Source organism: Camelus bactrianus, chromosome 12 (assembly GCF_048773025.1).
Source record: "Camelus bactrianus isolate YW-2024 breed Bactrian camel chromosome 12, ASM4877302v1, whole genome shotgun sequence".
In the NCBI taxonomy this organism is placed as follows: domain Eukaryota; kingdom Metazoa; phylum Chordata; class Mammalia; order Artiodactyla; family Camelidae; genus Camelus; species Camelus bactrianus.
The window spans coordinates 25,630,192-25,652,326 of record NC_133550.1 but is presented as its reverse complement, the minus strand read 5'-3'; the positions used below and the strand labels follow the sequence as shown (position 1 = coordinate 25,652,326).

At 42.3% G+C, this 22,135-nt stretch overlaps 1 protein-coding gene across 2 annotated transcripts in view; it reads right to left on the bottom strand.

Annotated features, from left to right (window-relative positions):
• The window catches only part of RASSF3 (Ras association domain family member 3), a 121,665-nt gene extending 99,965 nt beyond the window's left edge, over window positions 1-21,700 (bottom strand). Inside the window, exons 1-2 of one of the 2 annotated variants that reach the window (XM_074375074.1) lie at window positions 21,687-21,700; window positions 14,772-14,896 (exon numbers count right to left, since the gene is read on the bottom strand). Coding sequence is in view for 1 of the 2 variants with exons in the window: in XM_074375073.1 (XP_074231174.1) it covers window positions 14,772-14,951 (180 nt within the window). In the remaining variant the exon portion in view is untranslated. Of the gene's footprint in view, window positions 1-14,771; window positions 14,967-21,686 lie in introns of those variants that run through there. The other variant, XM_074375073.1, reaches the window with a different exon arrangement.
• Between the last annotated feature and the right edge of the window lie 435 nt (window positions 21,701-22,135).

Genomic DNA, 22,135 nt, shown 5'->3' with positions numbered 1-22,135 from the left:
GGATGCAACATGTACAGAACATTTAGAAAAGCAAAGTCTTGTTTATCCGCAGCAAAGCTGCCGCCATCTTTACGTTTAAGTCTCCCTGTGGGCTTCTGACAGTAAAAGCCTATGATCTGTTGGTCTTTGCCTGGGAAAATTCTTGGCATGTCTGCATGTGGAACCCTCAATTCATATTTGATTACAGTTCTCAGCATTGCCATTTTAGGATTTATTTACTACCACCTTAGCACCCCACATTTCCACCTTCTCCCTGGTTAATTTTGGCAATGGACTCATGACTGAGCCACTGGGAATTGGGGTTCCATCTCCCTTCAGGACCCTCTCAGGACTCCTGGGCTTGGTTACTATGCTTACTGAGTGCCCGCTAGGTGCCAGGCACTGCTGGACACTGAATTTTGAGGCCAGTGGCCTTACTTCCAATGAGTTCTGCATTGGAATGTGTTTTTCACTTGCTTTGCAACAGTGCCATGCAAATGGATTAAATGATAAAATAAAAAAATGTAGAACAAGATAGTTCACATTCTTTAGGGGGAAAAAAAAAACCCAGAAATGTCTAGGATGGTAAGCATTCTTAGAAAAGTTTCCCTCCTCTCTTATTCTGGACAGAGTTCCATCAGAAAGACTCCAGCCCTTTGGGGAACAGTGACGGGTGCAAAACGATGTCCCCCCAGTGCTCTCCTAGCACACACGCTAAACTGAAGCAAGAAACTTTCCTCTGCTCGTGAACCAGCCTTTTGTTTCTTACTTGCAGGATAGTTGTAGTTTCCCTTCTCTTACGTGTGCAGAATTTAGTTTTCAGGTTGTTAAAAATAAATGCAAGTGCGTCAAGAGAGAACCAACTTTTTTCTCAAAGGACAGGATTGTTTCTGTGTTAGAGATGACAGCTTGTAGAAATGTGCTGGGGGAGAGGACGCACTTACTGAATTTAGTGGCCAACAGAGAAGAATCAGCCCCCAACCCAATAAAGTTAGGATAGCAGTTATCAGAGGGCAGGGCCCCTCACTTTTTTTTTTAATTAACTAATTAATTTTTTATTGAAGTACAGTCAGTTTACAATGTTGTGTCAATCCACTTTGTTTATAAAAAATTCTCTTGAAATTACACGTTCCGTAAATGGAAAGTAACCTTTCAAAATTGTGTAAAAAATAAAATATTAAAATAAATACATAAATAAGGTGTCAGAAGTGCATACATACATACATACATACATATATTAATTACACATGTTCCATAGTCAGATAGCATTGTCTATCAGTTGAGAGTTGAGGTCAGTGTTGACAATTGACAGGGTTTGAGACAACAAATCAGCATTTGGAAGGCTGTAGATTGAAAGCCAAAGGGTCTAAGTAAACGGTTGGAATCTGCAAAGACTGTGTACATCAACGGTACATATTTTTCAGAACCCAGTCTGCATCAGGCTGGGGTAGGCTCTTAGGCGTGCGGCCCTGAACAAAGCAGACACGTCCCCTCCTCTCATGAAACTCACATTCTCCATGAGGGAGACAAGAAATAAGCAAAGTCAGATGGTCGTAAGTGACGTCAAGAAGATAAAACAGGGCAACATGTTAGAGGATCATGGTGGGGAGGGGGCTGCTTTAGTTTGGGTGGTCAAGGAAGGCTTTGTTGAGAAGGTGACATTTGAACTGAGACCTACATCAAGGAGCCAACTGAGAGAGGACCTGGGGAGAATATTCCAGGCAGAGTGAACTGCAAAGGGACTCAGGACCGAGCCTGGCACATTTACGAGACAGAGCAAGAGTTGGCGGGGCTGGTATACAGTCACTGACTGAGGCAGTGGAACAAGCAAGATCAGCAAGACAGGCAGGAGCTAGATCACAGACGACCTAGGAAGGCACGGTTAAGAATGCATCTTTTATTCTAAGGGCAGTAGGGGTTTAAACAGGTGTGTGATATAATCTGGTTTACATTTTTAAAATATTCCCTAGCTGCCGTGTGTAAAAGAAACAGGGAACAGAGGAAGCTGTCGTAGTGGTGCAGGTGACAGTGATGGCTTGGACAGGGTGTCAACAGGGGACATGGAAAAGAGTAGATAGATGTTGGTTATATGTTACAGACAGAGCCAGCTGAATTTGCTCACTGGTTATGGGGAGAAAGAGAAAAACTGAGGAAGGTTCCCAGATTTTTAGCTTGAACAACTAGCTGTAAAGAGGTGTCATTTATTTAGAAGGGAAAAATAGGGGTAGAGGTGGGAAGGAAGGAACATTATGGGGAAAGGGTGGAAAAGCTACAGTTGGCTTTGAGGTACATTTCCCTACGTACGTGGAATTACCAAGAAGGCAAGAGGAACTATCACAGAGCTCCCTAGAATGGTCCTCCTCACCAGCACGTCTAAGGAGCGTTTAGAAGCAAGATAAACACTGACCAGTTACAGACCACTGTCTGAAGCAGGAATGCAGGAGGCTTCCTGGGGTATTTCTTGTTATATGTGCTCTCGATGTTACGGAAGTGCATTGTACAGGGGTCATATCTGCATAGTAATTCTGACTCTGGTATCAGTGAGCTGCTCAGTGGTACCACTTGGGACTCTACTGTCTCCAAGGAGCTATTAGAAAGGGAAGGGGCAGCTTTGCTTGTCACGATGTAGGGTTAGTGTGATCACTGGCTGCCAGTCCCTGGGGCCAGGAATGCAAAAAATGCTACAGAGTGCGGGACAGTCTTCACATGAGAACAAAGGTCCAATCCAAAATTCCTGTACCTTGGGAAAGTTTATTTAAAATTGCTGCATGTCTCTTCATCTTTAAAATGAAGGCATTAGATGAAATCACCTTTGAGGTTAAAGCCAGCTTCCTTACTCTATGACTCACAAGAAACATGAACAATAGTGATATAAGCAGGCTTTAAGGGGCCGGGTGGGAGGCTGTGGTGGCCATGAGAATGCACCGCTCAGAGCTCCTGCTGTGGGGAGCTTGCAAGACTGACGGCCACAGCTGCTGACTTTCTGGATCCAGCCCTACACTTGCTTGGAGACCACACTTCCTACAGGCTGCTCCCCTCCAATGACTGAGTCAGGAGTGGGTACCAAAGCAAGCCCATCCCTGCAAGATGCGGGACTCTGCCTCAAGCCCTGCCCACCAGCCTGGCTGAACTCCTGCTGCGGCTGCAGTCCAAGTCTCTCCTGCCCGACCTCCCTTCCTTCACCACCCCCCTCACGGGGGTCAGACCTACATGGCCTTCAGAACGCTCTCCTGCCTCCCCTTTATCCTTAACAAGTGCTCCCCCAATAAATCCCATCTTGGCTTCTGCTTCTCGGAGAAGCCTCACTAACTCAACTGGTGCCAGCTGTGGTTTGAGAAAACAGAAGTTCAGATGGGGTTTAGAGACTGGGCCATCCATTGCCCAGCAGGCTAAGATGATGCCGTCCTGAGCCTGACTGGTATGTGGGGTGTGGACAGTCCCTGGCACAAGGTGGTGGCACGATTGCTAAAGACTCCTATAGCACAGGGAACTATATTCAATACCTTTCATGGCCTGTAACGAAAAAGAATATGAAAAGGAATATATGTATAAATGAATCACTGTGCTGTACACCAGAAATTAACACAAGATTGTAAATCGACTATACTTCAGTTAAAAAAAAAAAGACTCCTGTGTATGTCTAGGGACCAGCAGGTGAGACACATAACTGACCCTGGCTGATTCCCAGAGTCGTGGCAGGAAGAGCGGGTGCTGTGCTCATATATGGAGTGGGGAAGAATTTATGTAGAACCTCTGTGATCCAGGTGGGCACCTCCTGGAACTCACGTGGCCCCTCTAAGTGCATATGAACATATGTAGAAGCCCCTAGTATCAAAAGGACATGATGGCCATGAACTCGGGTCCTCAGGAATGACGGTTTGGGTCATATTACAAAGGAAGCCACTGAGACCTGCCAAGGTGAGTGTGGAGGGTGAGGGGAAGTTAAATAATCGGGGAGGAGGGAGAGGATGAGAACTGGTACTGTCCCCAAGACCAAGTGCAGTGAGGGGGCTGCAGTCTGTCCCACTAACCTGCTCTTCTAAGTTTCCTCTCAGGAAGAGAGGTCCATGGGGACCATGGAGGAGCTGTTCCCCAAACCTGCATGGAGAGGTAGATCCCTGCGGTGCAGGGGATGGACTGTGGCAGCCAGGAAAATGCCCCGCTCAGCTCTCCTGCTGTGGGAAGATGGCCTGACTGCTGGGCCAGCTGCTGACTTTCCGGATCCACCCCCCACTCTCACTCGGAGCCACTCTTCCTACCGGCTGCTTCCAGCCTATGACTGAACAAAGACCAGAGACCAAAGCGGGTTCATTCCTGCAAGATGCAGACTTCCTTAATGATCAACTTTTTCTGTCAAGTCTCCATCCTTTTAATTTTTTTTTAAAAAACCCACTTTATTGAAGTATGATTGACATATTTAAAAAGCTATATGTATTTAATGTATACAACTTGATGAGTTTGGAAATAACTACGTACCTGCGAACACACCCCACAATCTACACAATCTATGCCATAAAGGTCTCTACCACCTCCAAAAGTTTCCTCTTTATTTATTATTATTTTGTGGTACAAATGCTTAACATAAGATCTACCCCCTTAGCAGATTTTTAAGGATACGATACAGTATAGTCACCGACAGGCCCTCTGCTGTGTAGCAGCCCTCTAGGACTTAGTCATCTTGTGTATTACCTCCCCATTTACCCCGCCCTCTAGTCCGTGGCACCCACCTTTATACTGTCTGCTTCTATGACTTTGTCTGTCTTAGACCCCTCCCCTCGTGTAAGCGGAATCACGCGGTATTTGTCCTTCTGGGTCTGGTTTATTTCACTTAGCACGACGTCATCCAGGTTCATCCATGTTGTCACAAATGGCAGGATTTTTTTGGTCCACTTTTCAAATGGACTCAAGAACTCTTCACATAAGGATTTGTCACAACTGTGCTGCAGCCTCGGGCTCTTCCGACCCAGTCTCTCTCCTTTCCCTTCCTCTGTAGGTCCGCTGCTGCCTGGAGTCTCTCTCACTTTCTCAGGCTCCCTCTCCTTCACTCTCCACAGCTGGTCCCACAGTCAATCTCTTGCCCGTCTAATCCCCCCGGGCTTCTGCTTCTTTGAGGATCTAAACTAACACAGGAGTGCATGGCCATCATGCCCTCTGATACCTACCGGGGGCGTCTACCTCTGTACATATGCAGTTAGAGGGGCCAAGCGAGCTGTAGGAGGCGCCCACCTGGGTCACAGAGGCTCCACATAAATTCTTAGTTTATTTATTTATTTTAAAATTTCTTTGAGGGGGAGGTAAAGGTTTATTTATTTATTTTATTAGTTTGTGTGTGTGTGGTGAATGAAAGCACAGCATTTATTTATTTACTTTTAACCATTTTTAAAATTTATGTATTTATTTTACAACATCATATTTTTAAGCTTTTTTTTTTTTTTTTTTGGTTGGGGGAAGTAATTAAGTTTACTTATTTAATTATTTTTTTAGCGGTGGGTCTGGGGATTGAACCCAGGGCCTCGTGCATGCTAAGCTCACACTCTACCACTGAGCTAAACCCTCCCCACCCTACAACATGATATTTTTAAATTGAAGTATAGTTGATGTACAATATTGTATGTTACAGGTATACAATATAGTGATTCACAAATTTGTAAAGGTTATACTCTATTTATAGTTATTATAAAATATTGGCCGTATCCCCCGTGTCATACAGTACATCCTTGGAGCTGATTTTATAGCTGACCTCCATTTTGCCCCTCCCCCGTCCCGCCCCCCACTGGTAACCACTAACTCCTTCTCTACATCAGGGAGTCTGTTTCTTTTGTTATATTCACTAGTTTGTCAGTGTTTTTTTTAGATTCCATATGTAAGTTATTTATTCTTCTTCTTATTTTAACAGAGGTACTGAGGATTGAACCCAGGACCTTGTGCATGCTAAGCACGTGATCTACCACTAAGTTATGCCCTCCCTCACTAAGTCTTTCTAGATGTCACCTTCTCAATGAGACCTACCCTGACCACACTGAAATTTTGAAAACCATTTGCTCCTTGACACTCAAGATTCCTGTATCCTTTTTCTATGTTTTCTCTTTTTCCAAAGCACTTTTCAGCATTTATTATATTGTGTAATTTAAGGATATATTTTGTTTATTGTTTATGGTCTGTTTTTTCCCACCAGAATGTAAGCTGCACAAAGGCAGGTATTTTTGTCTATTTTGTTCACATGGTGAGTGAAGACAACCCTGTCTTGAAGACAGGGCGCTATGATGGAGAGTGACTGGGAGGGGAGACTTCAGTCAGGATTGCTCCCTAGACTATGAGCTCCTTGAGGACAGGGCCGTGTTGGAATCCTCAGTGCTCAACTCAGAGTGGAGATGCAATAAATATTTGCTGAATCTCATTGGCTGAACTGAGCCAGAGGAGGGACCAGGCATCTCCTAGGATGGTCCTAAAGGAATGGACTGTTTGTTGGCTTCTCTTAACACTCACTGGATCATGATACCTCCAGGAATCTGCTCACTTCTGTTTTTGTATCTGCCAGATAAGAAAGCCTTTGCACCAGAATCCTCTGCATTCTGACAGCATTCACCCTGAGTCCCTGTTTTCATCACATCTTAAGGGGAACCTTTACCCAGAAAATAGGGAGATGGTCAGAAGTCTGAAAAGAGAAGAAGGATATGTTCTGTATTGTTCCTCGGATCAGAGGTTGGGCCAATGGGCTAAAACTGCAGGGAGACATACTGTGGTCAGCCCTAAGCATGCTGAAGACAACTCCTTAAACTAATTAGCTCCCCTTCAGAGGAGATGTTTAAGCAGAGACTGGACGGTTACCTGTCTTCGCTTGTAAGCCTGACTGGGAAGGAGGCCAGGCAGATGGACACCACGGGTCCCGTCTCCCTCTGGAATGTGGCGGTTCTATGGCCTTGAAAGAGCACAAAATGTGACCCCAGATGGCATTATTTCTCTTTGTGAAGGACATATTACCACAAAGCATTTATTTTACTATAATTCTTGATAAAAATTCCAAATTTCCTGGCAGTAGTCTGCCAGTACCACAGTGTTCACAAACACTGCCCTCTCCCCGCTCCCTGACCCAAGGTCAGGGACATTTAACACTCTAGTCCAGCCTCGTTGACCATAGTTCTGTATCCCAGAAGCATCAGGCATACAGCTGGTTACTTCCTATTATTATTGCTCAATCAGCTGTAATCTACAAGAGGACTTTACCTCTTTAGTTAATGACTGAACCTGGTGTCATTACTGATTATAAAGTTACTGGGGAGAAAAAGCTAATAACTTTCAGATCCTTAACACTGATACTGAGAATATAAAGCGCTGTGTGATATCTAAAAGGGAATGTGGAAAGATCTATGAGATAAGGGTAGAAAGAAAATATTCAAATCACAGCATTTTAGAAGTAGAATCCAAGTCACTCATTTTGGAAAAAGGGACACTGAAGCCCAGGGTTCAAAGCTCTTGCTCAAGGTCTTCTGAACCTCTGTCCTTGGTATTCCTGCTAGACTGCATTTCTCTTTCTCCCTCCCTTTTCTACCTGGTCTCCCAGCCTCCAAAATTATATTCTGCCACATCCTTTTAAACACCATCAAAGTACAAAAAAATGTTAATTGTTCAGAGAGTCAAATTACAGTATTTAAATTTAATCAACTTCAAGGCTCCCCTAAACTTAGGATGTTGGTTCCTGGCTGACCAACGCCAGGGGTTTTCTGAAGGCTATTGGAAAGCCCTTAGCACTGTGCAAGGCGCACATCTTGTAATCTATTTGAAAATGATACCTCTCAGTCTTGCCTACTGAATAACTGAAAACAATTTTGAAAATATTCTGTAGTCGTAACCCAAGCTGTGGCCCTTTGGCAAGTCACTTAGCCTCTCGGGAACTCAGATTTCCTCTTCTGTTAACCATAAAGCACTCTCCGAGTCATGGTCTAAGCCAGGTTCTCTGCTAAATGCCTACCTTATAGGGTTGCTGGGAGAATTAAAGAAAATAAGCAACATTAATTGAGTCATTTTCTGGCAAGCACTGTGTTAAGTACTTTATGCATTGTCTAAATCTCCACAACAACCCTAAGAATGAGACAAGACCACATTTGTCACATACAGTTTATAGATGAGGTTAAATGACATGGTCACCAAGGCCATCAGGCAGTAGGGGGCTGCATGTCTTTATGTCCTTGCCCTTGGCCACTGTGGGTAGGTAGGCAATGCACCTCGTATAAAGTATTAAAAAGTGCTATAGAAGTACAGTTGCCATCTGTGAGGGTGTGGAGATCCCTAACATGCTCCTCTTGTCTGCCCCCACCCCTCTGAATTGAAATAAGGGTGAAACCAAGATCAAATAGCCAGTCATCCAGGGCAGGTGTGGGGAGGGGACGGGAGAAGGAGTCATACAAACAGTAGCCGGAGAAACTTGTGCAAGCAGGACAGTTGGGTGCAGGGCACAGCATTGCCCTAGCAGCTGGTGGACAGGACCAGAAAGTTTACCGACCTCTTGGGCATGAGATTCTACTGTTTTCTTTTTCCTTGGAGGGGGAGGTAATTAGGTTTGTTTGTTTGTTTGTTTGTTTTAATGAAGGTATTGGGGATTGAACCCAAGACTTCGTGCATCCTAAGCACATGCTCTGCCATTGAGCTATACCCTGCCCCACTTTTTTTCCTTTTCTTGTTAAGCAAGGATTAGAAAAAAAGAAAGAAAGAAAAACAAGGGTGAAAAAAGAAAGAGGGAGGGAAGGCAAGAAAGCTTTAATGGGGGGCTGAGCCTCTAGATAAAATTTCTGGTTTAGTTTTGTCATTTGCAGAATCGTGTAACTTCTGTGAGCCTCAATCTCCTCTGTAAAAAGGAAAATATCTTGCTGATGGAATTGTGGTAAGCATAAAACGAAATAATATATGACAAGCACACTGAAGGTTAATTAATGTTAACGATAAACAGAAGAATGATGTGTCTGAACCTCAGTTTTGTCCACCCATGCTCAATAAATACTAGCATTCTTTATAGGTTTCCTGTTTTTTCGTTGGAATCCGTGGCTAATGGGCAAACATACGGTAGCCAATGTTAGAGCGCCCTCTGGTGGCCCTGCTATCACAAACAAATACGACCATCCCAATGTCAGCCTCCACGAGGGCCAGGACTTTGGGTCTCTGTCCTGCTGTTGACCCTAGTCTGCAAGCACCCAAAAGAGAAGTGCGCCAGAGGCCAGGCTGCAGGTGCTTTCATCAGAAAACGTTACCATCAGTCTGCAAAAATGCTGAATCACTACGTTGTACTCCTGAAACTGACACAGTAATGTAAATCAACTATACTTAAATTAAAAAAGAAAAAAAAAAAAAGAAAAAACATTACCATTAGCTCACAATGGTTAGGAATAATTCCTTTAGCATGTCTGAGTTTGAGCCTATGAAATTAGCTGCTAGTCAGCCATTCCTAACCTACAAAAATGACAGTTTCATGTGTTTGCGCTTAATCACTGCTGCTGTATGAGGAATGATTGAGAATTGGAGTGTGCAGCGCTCAATGGAAACAAAACATAACGACTTAAAGAATGACTCTGTGGCCCGTGGGATCTAGAGCTGAGAGAGGGACAGAACACCTCTCTTGTAATAGTTTACTAGTGGGCTGTTTTCCTAACCCCCTATATCTCTCCTAGCACCTTCCATCCTTAAGTCTCACCCTTACCTCAATCAGAGCCCAGGTGGTGGTGGTAGGCTTTGCAACCCTCTTTCCTGCTAGTTCACGCAGACCTTCCATTTCCTTCCCTAAAAGCCCTGTTCTCAGAGCCTTCGGAGGACAAACGGTTGTGAAACCCACCATGTCTGCATGGCCCTTCTAAAAAAGACCAGATTTGGATGGGGGGGGCGGGTGTCACAAAGTCATCAACTGCTCTGAGTCCTGACTTTACTAATTACAATTTTCCAAATTGGAATAGACCTAATAACTCGACCCCACCTCACTCACCAAATCTTAAGGGACAGCTTAGGACTGCTGACGAGGGTGTAAGCTTGCACAGACTGTCTGGTAAAGAATCTGGCAATACTGTCGTCAAGGGCCATGAAAGCTCTAGGCCAAATAATTGTCCTTCAAGAATCTGTGTTAAGGAAATAAGCAGAAATGTGGGGAACGATTTTCATAAGAAGATGCTGTTGCAGCTTTATTTGTAACAGTAAGAAATGACACCAAAGAGCCCAGAATTGTTAAATCAAGTATGAAACATCCATAAGATGAAATAATATACCTTAGAGATCATGTTTTCAAAGAATATAGACTGACAGGGAAAATGGTCACATTGTAATGAAGTGTGAAGATATATCTGTATCTATATTGATATCTATCTAGTGATTCTGGTTTTACAAAGAAATAAATAGACAATAGACACTAAAAAAAAAAAAAAGAGGAAAGAAAGACCAAAATATTGAGCGTGATCATCTATAGGTGGTGGGATTATACACAATTAAAAATTTTTTTATAGTCTCCAAAATTTCTGTAATAATCTTGTGTTACTTCCATAATCACAAAAATATGGGCAATATAAAGGCAATTTGATTTGCAAAGTCAGTCAAGTTTGAGTTTCATAATATTCATGGTATTGGATTTAGAAATTGTTGACACAACATTGTAAAATGACTATAACTCAATAAAAAATGTTAAAAAAAAAAGAAATTGAATACCAGGTTTCATTAAAATCTAAAGTTGATAAATGACTAAATTTTGGTGGGGGTAGGTAATTAGGCTTATTTATATATATATATACGTATGTATGTATGTATGTATGTATGTATTTGCTTATAAAAGAGGTACCAGGGATTGAACCCAGGACCTCTTGCTTGCTAAGCATGTGCCCTACCACTGAGCTATACCCTCCCCACCTAAAAAAGTTTTAAAATACGTTTTATAGTTGAAAAGTGCTCCTTCATGGCTCTTGAAAATAGTATTGCCAAATTCTTTAACAGAAAGTTTGCACAAGCGTACACCTTCACCAGCAGTTCCTAAGCTGGTTTATCTCACCATAATTCACTTGTAGTCTCCTGTGTAGTGTATTGCATTTAAAATTTGTTGTTGTTGTTGTTTTTTAAAGGCTTAGTTAGTCCCTTAAGATTTGGTGAGTGAGGTGGGGAAACGATTGAGTAGTTAGGTCTGTTCCATCAACCACTTTTCAAAGTCCTCACCATAGCAAAAAGCAGCAGCAATACGTGTTCTCTTCAATAAGTGGTGCTGGGGAAACTGGACAGCCATACAGAAAAGGATGAAATTAGAACATTATCTAACACCATGTATAAAAATAAACTCAAAATGGATTAAAGACCTAAATGTAAGGCTGAAGGAGTCTAAAACTCCTAGAGGAAAACACAGGCAGAACACTCTGACATAAATCACAGCAATATTTTTTTGGATCCATCTCCTAGAGTAATGAAAATAAAGACAAAAATAAACAAATGGGACCTAATTAAACTTACAAGCTTTTGCACAGCAAAGGAAATCATAAACAAAATGAAAAGACAACCTACAGAATAGGAGAAAATGTTTGCAAACAATGCGACTGACAAGGGCTTACTTTCCAAAATATACAAATAGCTCATGCAGCTCAATATCAAAACTAACTAACTAACTAATCAAAAGATGGGCAGAAGATCCAAAGAGACATTTCTCCAATGAAGATGTGCAGATGGCCAAGGCACATGAAAGGATGCTCAACACCATTAATTATTAGAGAAACACAAATCAAAACCACAATGAGGCATCACCTCACACCAGTCAGAATGGCTGTCATTAAAAAGTCTACAAATAATAAATGCTGGAGTAGTTTACTGTACATGAATTATACCACAATAAAGGTGTTTTTAAAAATAATAAATAAATAAATAAATAAATAAATAAATGCTGGAGAGGGTGTGGGGAAAAGGGAACCCTCCTACACTGTTGGTGGGAATGCAAATTGGTGTGGCCACTATGGAGAACAGTATGGCAGTTCCTTAAAAAATTAAAAATAGTGTTAGCATATGATCCAGTGATCCCACTCCTGGGTATATATCTGGAGAAAACTATAATTTGAAAAGGTCAATGCACCCCTCTCCGCCCCCCAATGTTCACAGCAGCACTATTTACAATAGCCAAGACATGGAAGAAACCTAAATGTCCATCGACAGATGAATGGATAAAGAAGATGTGGTATATATACACAATGGAATACTAACAGCCATAAAAAAAGAATGAAATAATGCTATTTGCAGCAAAATGGATGGACCTAGAGAGATTATCATATTAAGTGAAGTAAGTCAGACAGAGAAAGACATACGATATTGCTTATATGTGAATCTAAAAAAATGATACAAATAAACTTATTTGCAAAATAGAAATAGACTTCCAGACATAAAAAACAAACTTATGACTACCAAAGGGGAAAAGGGAGAGGGATAAATAAATTAGGAGTTTGGGATTTACATGTACATACCGTTAAATACAAAATAGTTAACCAGCAAGGACCTACTGTATAGCACAGGGAGCTATACGCAATATCTCATAATAATGGATAATGGAAGAGACTCTGAAAAAGAATATATATATATATGTGTGTATAATTGAATCACTTTGCTGAACACCTGAAACTAACACATTATAAATCAATGATACTTCAAAACAATTTTTAATAATTTTTTTAAAGCAGCAGCAAAATAAGAGTGAGAGAATAATTTCCTTGGTTCTTGGCCAAATTCTACAGCTTCTAGATGATTCTGCTTGAAATAATCTTCTCGAGGGTTTTCACGGATTTGAAACCATTCTGAAGTTTATCCTTGTAACAGTGGCCGAAGCCAGTAGCATTGGGATTACAATTAGTCTGAGAGATCTTACAACACAATCAGCTAATACACATTTCCCAAAGGTTAATATCCTGAGTCTTGAGATATTGCCAGGACTCCGAATCCTGCAAATGACTTGGGAACCATCTCACTGATCATTTTGCACCTTTAAAGCCCATGAGAAAGTAAGTGTCAAATCCCAGTACAACTCACAAGAGTGGATTGGTTGGGTAGAACATTAAAACAACGTATTATACTGGGTATGCCTCAAGAAGAGAAAAACTATCCAAAATCTAATTTAATTCTCATCACCCCCTGTGAAGTACGTATCATTACCCGCCAGAGGTTGGTGCAGGAAATTACATGCTACAGTGCCATTCTCAGTTGGGGGCATTCTTACCCTAATACAGACAAATTTTATACTCAGCCCGTTGGGAAGGGTTTTTCGTATGTTCTGCTTGGCCCTATCTGGCAAACCAGATCAGGGGCTTCCCAAAACATCAGCTCCTAAATTATAAATTCTACAGTTTAAAAATAATGGAACTAAAATAAATTAAATATCAAATTAGGTTTTCATTTTCTAAAACTTTTAGAGCCACGTAGGAGAGCTCCATACGACTTTCAAAAACATCTTTGTAAGAAAATAACATAAATTATTCAAGCTTTGGTAGTTCAGGCACCTTTTGAGAAGCTTCCTAAAGCATTTGTTTAAACTTTACACTCGAACTCTGCATTTTTTTTCCAAGCCATACAAACATGTATTTGTTCTCCCTCGAGCTTCTCATAATACCTCTATTATTCTCTCTGCTCACTCCAAAGTCATCCTATTAAATTACAAACTGCATTTCTAATCCAAGCTTTTCTTGCTGAGATGAAGGCATTTTCTGAAGTTAGTTTCAAAGCTGGTACAACTTTGCAGGAACCCCAATAGGCTCCAGCTGTAAAATTCACATCCGTCACTAGTTTAAATGAAGCCACCAGTTTGCCAGAAAAACTACTATTCATGCCCTTTACAGATTCCCCATTCGTTCCCTGTGCCCCTGCCAAGTGTAATTAAGTCGGATGGGAATTTAGCAGATGTGAGCCACACAATGCTGAACAAACTCATCACAACAGCTATTACTGCTCTGATCAAGAGTTAACTTTGTTAGGGGAAAAACAAATGGCAAAACCATGGATCTGGTCTTTTGTGCTCAGCATTGGTCACGGGCTGTGCCCTTGGCCCCAAACTGAAAAAGAGCTTCATTTACCTACGGAGGGAAGATGACTATTGCTGTCTGATTTGGGTCATCCTATTCAGACCTGACAGTGAGCTCCCAGAAGCTGATGAGATACTCAAAGATCATTTAATGCCTGTGTCCCTAGCCTTCTGGGAAACAAATAACTGACTTTTTAAGAGTAACCTTGACACGTCAGGAGAGAAGATGCTAGAAATAGTCAAGTTTGCAGAGGAGTGGGCTTTACTGCCAATTGTACCCCTTCCTTCTGGAAATCTCAGCAAACCAGGGAGAACAGTTAGAAGGGAGGTCTGGCAGAAACCAGGCTGAAGATCTATTGGAAGCAGACCACCACCAACTCATTGGAGATCCTTGCTTTAATGGAGCCCGTAAAGACTGGTGGGTTCCCGACCAGGTGTGCATGCCGAGGTTCTTTATCAGATGAAGAAACAACCAACACACACGTTCAAAGTTCACGTCCTGCTTTGAGCAGCAGTGAGTACACATGTCAGCCAGACGGCTTCCTGAATGTGGACCAGCCATCGTACCGATCAACGCCTCGTCTCTCACCCAGATCTGCCGGGCGAACTATTGGCACAGCCTGTCCTGTTACCTCTAGAATCCCAACCCACAGTCATGCAACAAGCCCTGAGGAGAGGAGTCGTGGCAGAGAGTAAACACGAGCCAGAGCTTGTGAGGGAAGGAGACCAGTCTACGGGGGACGGCACTGCCCCCAGGCCCAGAACACCACAAGCACCGCAGAGCACCTACCTGAGGGTTCTTTAGGCTTGAGTTTCTTACTTCACAGGTGGGCACGCAGCTTGGTAATTTCCCATTTTGTGGATAATCCAGATGTACCAGGTCACGGCAGTAAGAATGACATACGTATTTACCCTCTGAAGGAGGAAGCACACACAGTTCCTGGTCAGCTGTATGTGGGTCTCCATCCATCTGACATTTTTTTTTTTTTGCATTTTTTTCTCTTTAATTAGTTAATTAATTATATATTATGTATATTTTAATGTTTATTATTTTTATTGAAGTTGCAATTTTCAAATTGAGATAAAATTCACATAACATGCAATTCAACCATTTTAAAGGGCAAGTCAATGACTTTTAGTGCAATCATAATATTGTGCGACCATCACTGTCATCTAATTCCAGAGCGTTCCCTCCAGCCCAAGAGCAAGCCCTCTATATGTTAGCAGCCACTCCTTCCTCTGTCCCCTGGCAACCACTAATCTACTTTCTGTCCCTGTGGATTTGCCTATTTTGGATATTTTGTATCAATGGAATCATACACTATGTGGCCTTTGGGGTCCGGCTCCTTTCACGGAGCACAATGATTTTAAGGTCCATCCATGGTGCAGCATGTATCAGAATTTCATTCCTTCTTATTGGTGAATAACATTCCATTGCCTGCAAGTGCCATATCTGGTTTATCTATTCACTTGATGGACATTGGGTTGTTTCCATTCCTAGGAGTAGAACTGCTAGGACATACGGTAACTCTGTTGAATTTTTTTTTTTGTCAGCTTCACAAATATAATCTCTACAGTGAAGCCTCTAAACAGTTTTGAACCCATGCTATTGTCAGTAAAAAAAAAAAAGGAGGGGTGAGGAATTGAACATATACCTATAATGTATGCCGAGCAAGCAATGTTATTTATTTGTCATTTTTTATGTGTACTACTATATTAATATATCACATATATAATAAGATGCATGAGAATGGAAAATTCTAAGGATGATATTGAAAACTAAGTACAAAGAATGTCTAGTATCTTCTCAGTCCCTAGTGGGTTATCTTGCACACCTACAGGTACACCCAGTATTGCCCAGACTCCTGTCTAGGGCCTTCCTCTGGCTACAGCCTCTCCACAGAGACCATGAGATATGCCCCTTGGAGCCAATACAGCCGCTTTCTGGGTCTCACCCTCTGGCTACCCAGGACTCAGAATTTCCCTGCCCAGTTGGTCTCCAGCCTGCTCCCAGGGCCCCTGCAGGCTTCTTGCCTGGGTCCTCCTGTGTGTTCACCCCAAGGCCCAGGGACTTTCCAGGAGTAGTGGTGGGGGTTGGGGTTGGACACGTGCACTGAGGTGTCACAGGACAAAGGCACTTGTGCAAGGCCTTTTGTCAGCCATAAAAAAGAATGAAATAATGCCCTTTGCAGCAACATGGATGGACCTAAAGATTATCATATTGAGTAAAGTAAGTCAGGCAGAGAAAGACAAATATCATACGATATCACTTATATACGAAATCTAAAAAAAGTGATACAAATTCTATTTACAAACCAAAAACATGGACATAGAAAATAAACTATGGTTACCAAAGGGCAAAGGGTGGAGAGGGATAAATCAGGGTTGGGGGATAACAGATACACATTACTATATATAAAACAGATAAACAACAAAAACCTACTGTATAGCACAGGGAACTATACTCAGTTTCTTGTAATAACATATAATGGAAAAGAATCTGAAAAAGAAAAATACGTATGTATGTATATGTATAACTGAATCACTGTGCTGTACACTTGAAACCAACATTGGAAATCAACTCAATAAAAAATTTTAAAATCTTCAAACTGTACTAACACTAACCCAATAACACCACTTCTAAGAACTTACTCTAAAGAAATAATCATGATGTGAGGAAGGACTTATGAACAGGGATCTTTACTGTAACGTTGAAAACTTGGGCGCAAATCAAATGTACAACAATGGGAAGTCAGTTAATACGGTACATCTATGTGATAGAAGACTGAGATGTGATCAATAAATGATGTTGGAGAACAGTATTCAATGACCTGAGAAATTGTTAAAGGAGACGTTCAAATTACAAAGGAGAATATATGTTATGATTCAATGTTTAAAAATATATACATAGAAGACACTAATGAGTTCATCTCAGAAACAGACTTGCAGACATAGTAAACAATCTCACGGTTACTTGGGGGAAAGGGAGTGGGAAGGGATAAATTTGGGAGTTCGAGATTTGCAAATATTAACAACTATATATAAAAATACATAAAAAACAAACTTCTGTATAGCACAGGGAACTATATTCAATATTTTGCAATAACCTTTAATGAAAAAGAATATGAAAATGAATATATGTATGTATATACATGATTTTGGGCATTATGCTGTACACCAGAATTTGACACATTGTAACTGACTGTACTTCAATTTAAAAAATATATGTATATACAAAGAAAAAAGATAAGGATATGTGTCAATTATCAATTATAGGGATTTAAAATTTTATCCTTTTTTGTATTTTGTATTTTATACAGAGCTCATCTAATTCTTTTGTAATCAGAAACAAATCACTTATAATATTCATAATGGTGAGATATGTTGCGGTCCTCAACTAGAAGGCTGGCAGTGAGGATGAAGATGGAAAAGTCAAATTTGAGAGATGCCTAAAAGCTAGTGTTATGGGATGAATCTCCTGCAGATTCATTTGTTGAAGACCTAACCCCAGCACCTCAGAATATGACTATGGTTGGATATAGAGCCTTTAGAGAAGTAATTAAGAAAGAATGAAGTCATGTGGGTGGACCCTAATCCAATACAGCTGGTATTCTTATAAGAAGAGGATATTAGGACACAGTCAACTCACAGACCAAGGGGTAACCATGGGAGGACACAGGGAGAAGATGGCCAACTCCATGCCAAGAAGAGTCCTCAGAAGAAAGCAATGCTGCTGACACCTTGCTCTTGGACTTTCAGCCTCCAGGACTGGGAGAAAATACAATTCTGCTGTTTAAGCCCCCAGTCTGCTGTGTTTTTTTATGGCAGCCCTAGCAAACGAATACAACTAGTCTTGTCAGGATTTTGATACCCAGAGGGAGGACTGTAAGATGACTCCCAGGTGATGCCTTTCACAAGGAGAGGATGCTGGTAGAAAGGATGAAGGGATGGGCTCTGGGCCGTCTGACATGGGGGTGCCAGGGGAACGAGGAGGGAAGATGTCCCGTACGCAGTTGGGTGTGGGAGTCTCTGGTTCAGGGGGGAAGAGCTGAGATGGAGTTGGAGATGGGGAGTCATTTAGCTTATTAAGTTGTACGGGAGACCTGGGTGTGACGGGGAGTCATCTGAGAGGGGGGTACCTACTGGAAAGAGTGTGGGTGGTTGGTCGGACAGTCTGGCTTTGAACTCTGCCCCAACCACTGACTGGCTGTGAGGATTTGCACAAGTTACCCTCTGTGAGCAGAGGGGAGAGTGGAGCCTCACAGGGCCCCTGCGAGCCTTAAAGTGATGTGACATGTTACATCCTAGAATGTTCTGGAATTGGAGCTCACACAAAGTGGCAGCTCTTCCTAGGACACTAAGAGCTAGGAGAAGGAGAGATCCCAGATGTTAAAGGGCTGCTTTGAAGAAGACTGAGAAGTAAAATTCAGAGAGGCAAGAGGAGAAGAAAGCAAAAGCGTAGGGAAGGAAGTCAAGACAGGAGAAAGTTTCCAGAAAACGCGGGGCAGCGCTGGCGCGTGTCAGAGGAGCCGGGAAAGGGAAGTATGAAGCAAAGTGCAGGGATGCACTCCAAAGCCGTATTCCGTATTTTCCCTCTTCCACGACTGTGCACCCTCTTTTTTTTTCCTGAAGCTCCAGAGCTCTCCCTTCTCATCTGGGAACTAGATTGACACTGCTATGACTTACACATGTCTAAAACACCCAGCACAGGCAAACTGAAGTAGAGAGCTGTGTGCTAGTCAGCACTCAAGACGGAATTCACTAGGAAACATTTTCTCTTTTGATGTATTTTTGTTTCTCATTCATAATTAATTTTAATCTCTAGCACTATAATGTCAAACCTACAGCAGGCCCACTATTTCCTTTTATGAAGAGTTTACTTGAAAAAAGGAAAGCAACACCCAAGCATTGGGAAAGTTTAATCCCCTTCTTGTAAATGGAGTTTTAATGGGATGGGAATATGCTTAGGAGGAAGCACTGATTTATGGGACTGCAGGGAATTTTGGAAGGCTATCTACCAAATTTCATCTACACTAAAAGGCACTTAAAAAAAAAAACTTTTTTGTTTGTTTTGGGGGGCAGGTAACTGGGTTGATTTATTTATTTTTAATGGAGGTACTGAGGACTGAACCCAGGACGTCGTGCCTGCTAAGCAGGCGCTGTACCACTGAGCTATACCTTTAGCCTAAAAGGCACTTTTTAAAAAACACATAAACATCTCTGAAATGAGCTTACGTCTTACAATGAATCGTGCATCAGATAATTGGCAGCATTTGCCTTTCTTAGTGATTCATAAAATAATGTCACAATTGATGGCGTCTTGGGTAAGATGAAACATGGCAATGCTTTGCCTTAGGACCAGGCAAGCTATTCTAGAAACACAACTAGTGATTTGTTTTGTAAAGCCCTCTGGATAATAGTAAAAAGATGGGCACGTAGCAGAAGCACAGCCTCAGCAACAGTTTCCATAGCTTAGGATAAAGGTGGGCATCTTTCTGCGCACACCAAGAAACAAGACAGCTCGTGGCTTAAAACCAGGTAGAAGTCCTCCCTGGGTCCATTCCAGCCCTTCTCACCTTCTCACTCCACGCACACACACACTCACACACATGCACACCCCGTGAGCCCCCTCCGGTTCCCCCGCCCAACCTTGCAGAGGTCTTCACTAGCCTCAGGATAGGTAATCTATCTGTCACTGGCAAGAGAGGAGTGGGAGATCTGCCTCTTTTACTAATTACTTAATTTCTGTTAAATCCTCATTTAAATTTTGTCACTAATAAACGCCTGCTGACTTTTGAAGCTCTCGGAAACGCCCTGCATTTTACAGGCAAGACCCTGTCCATACTGCGAGCCTGAATGCAATTTCCGTTGCTTCCCGAGAAAGACTTAGGAGCCGTGGACTAAAGCCTGGAAGTCCTTGAGTCCTTTTAGGAAGAACTGGAAAGGCAAGACACATGTCTTTGATATTTATAACTGGTCAAAATTAATGCTGGAGTTAGTGTTCCATCTGTTATGGAAAATTTAACCTCCTGAGCGGTCCTGTAATAGAAAGAAGCTGCAGGGCGCCGCTGTCACCACCCTTTTGTTTAATTCATGCGACATTTGAAAGCATATTGGCCTACGAGAAATAAAGCTTACTTGTGAACTGACTTATAATGAACTCAGATGCCCAGAAACCCAGGCAGCAGGCCCGGCTGAAGTGTTTATCCCCAGCCCTGCAGGCCAGCTGCGTCCTTCTGCTACATCAAAGGCACAAACAACTGAACCAACGTGGAGACCCTCGGTCCTCCCGGCGGCCCGGGTGCCGTCAGACTGTCAGAAGCAAGGGTAACCTACCGGGTATGCGGGTTTTCTTCACCTGCAAGTTGATTTTGCCCGAGAGCTTATAAATCGCAGTTCCCATCTCCGAGCCCCGGCTCTGTGTGCGGCCCAGAGAGACAGCTGAGGGTGACAGGCTGAGGGGGCCAGCCCCCGGTGACCTGTGTGACTCAGAGCCCACCAGGAGGCCGGGCCTCCTTCCACTCCCTGGCTTCGTGTATTTTTCCAACAGGCCACCAATATGCCCAGTGGCTGTGCTCATCAGGGCTGTCAAACTCATACAACCAAGTCCATAGATCAGGTGAGAAGAGGTTGAGGGAGCATCTCCCAGACCACGGCTTGTTTGGAGATGCCTGTATTGTGGTTGTTAAGGCCTCTGGACACAGATGGTCTAAGCTGTGTGACCTTTCGCAAGTTATTTAACCTCTCTGTGCCTCCATTTCTTCTTCTGTAAGGTAGTTCCCATCACACTGAATTTGGTAAGTATGAAAAGTACTTAGAATACTAGGAAACCCCACTTCATATGATAAATCAGATCACGGTTCCTGGTGGTGGAGGTGGGAAAGGACCCCAACAACAACAGCCAAGAATTAGGAGAAGAATGAGGGCCTACTGTACAACACAGGGGACTAGATTCATTATCTTATAATAAGCTATATTGAGAAAGAATATGAAAAGGAATATGTATACATACATATGTATAGCTGAATCACTATGCTGTACACCAGAAACACCAGAATCACCAGAAACTAGCATAATATTGTAGACTGACTATACTTCAATTAAAAAAGAATTAGGAGAGGGGAGGTATAGCTCAAGTGGTAGAGTGCCTGCTTAGCATGCACAAGGTCCTGGGTTCAATCCCCAGTACCTCCTCTAAAAATAAATGAATAAACTTAATTACCTCCCCACAAGATAGAAATTTTAAAAAACTTAGAAAGAAAAAAGAATTAGGGGAAGAAGCAAAGCTGTATTCATCATTCAACCAGGTCCATAAACAGGACTTTTCTATTTGTACTGAAAGTCTGAGATCCGTCCTGAGAGCACGAACTGCTGTCTAGTGTCCTTGCCTCCTGTGAGAACCCTTCCTCAGCTTTCTCTCCCCAGTGGCTGCCTTTCTTGTGGTTAGAAATCCTGAGTAGCTGTGCTGTTCTGTCCCTGATCGCCCCCTGTTGTCAACTTTGAGGCATTTTTATCCCTTGGTTAAACTCTCAAGTCAATCCCTTGAGGAAGGGGGACTTGCTTCACTTTCCGGGTGCCCTGAGCCAGAGGAGAGTTGATTTCACCAAAGCCAGATCTCACAGAGGGGGGCGGTCAGGATTTGGTACAAAACCTTCAGCAGCACAAAAATAGCCTTTCTTATTTCTCAGCTGGCTCTGTCACTTACCAGCGTGGGATCTGGGTTCTCAGTTTTCACATCTGTAAAACGCAGGGGTGCTTCTAGGTGACCGCTGAGGTCTCTGTAGATTCTGATTTCCGCTGAGATTCTCGGATTGGAGTTTGCACAACCTTGGGAGGGAAGGATGCCACGGAATCCACACAAAGCTACAGGCTACATACAGTTCGCCTTTCTAAAGCATCAACATTATTTTTTATATTAAAACAAATCTGGGAGTGTGGTGGAATGCAATTCAAAATTTCCAAGTTTTTTTTTTTTTCAAGAAAAAAGTGAGATTTTTAAAATGTTCATCCTGGAAAAAATAGCGATGATGGTTGAACACTGTGAATGTAATGCCACTGAACTATCATATGTAAAAATGGTTAAAATGATACTTTTTCTGTTATATATATATTTTTTACCACATTAAGAATATTTTAAAACAGTATTCAGGTAGA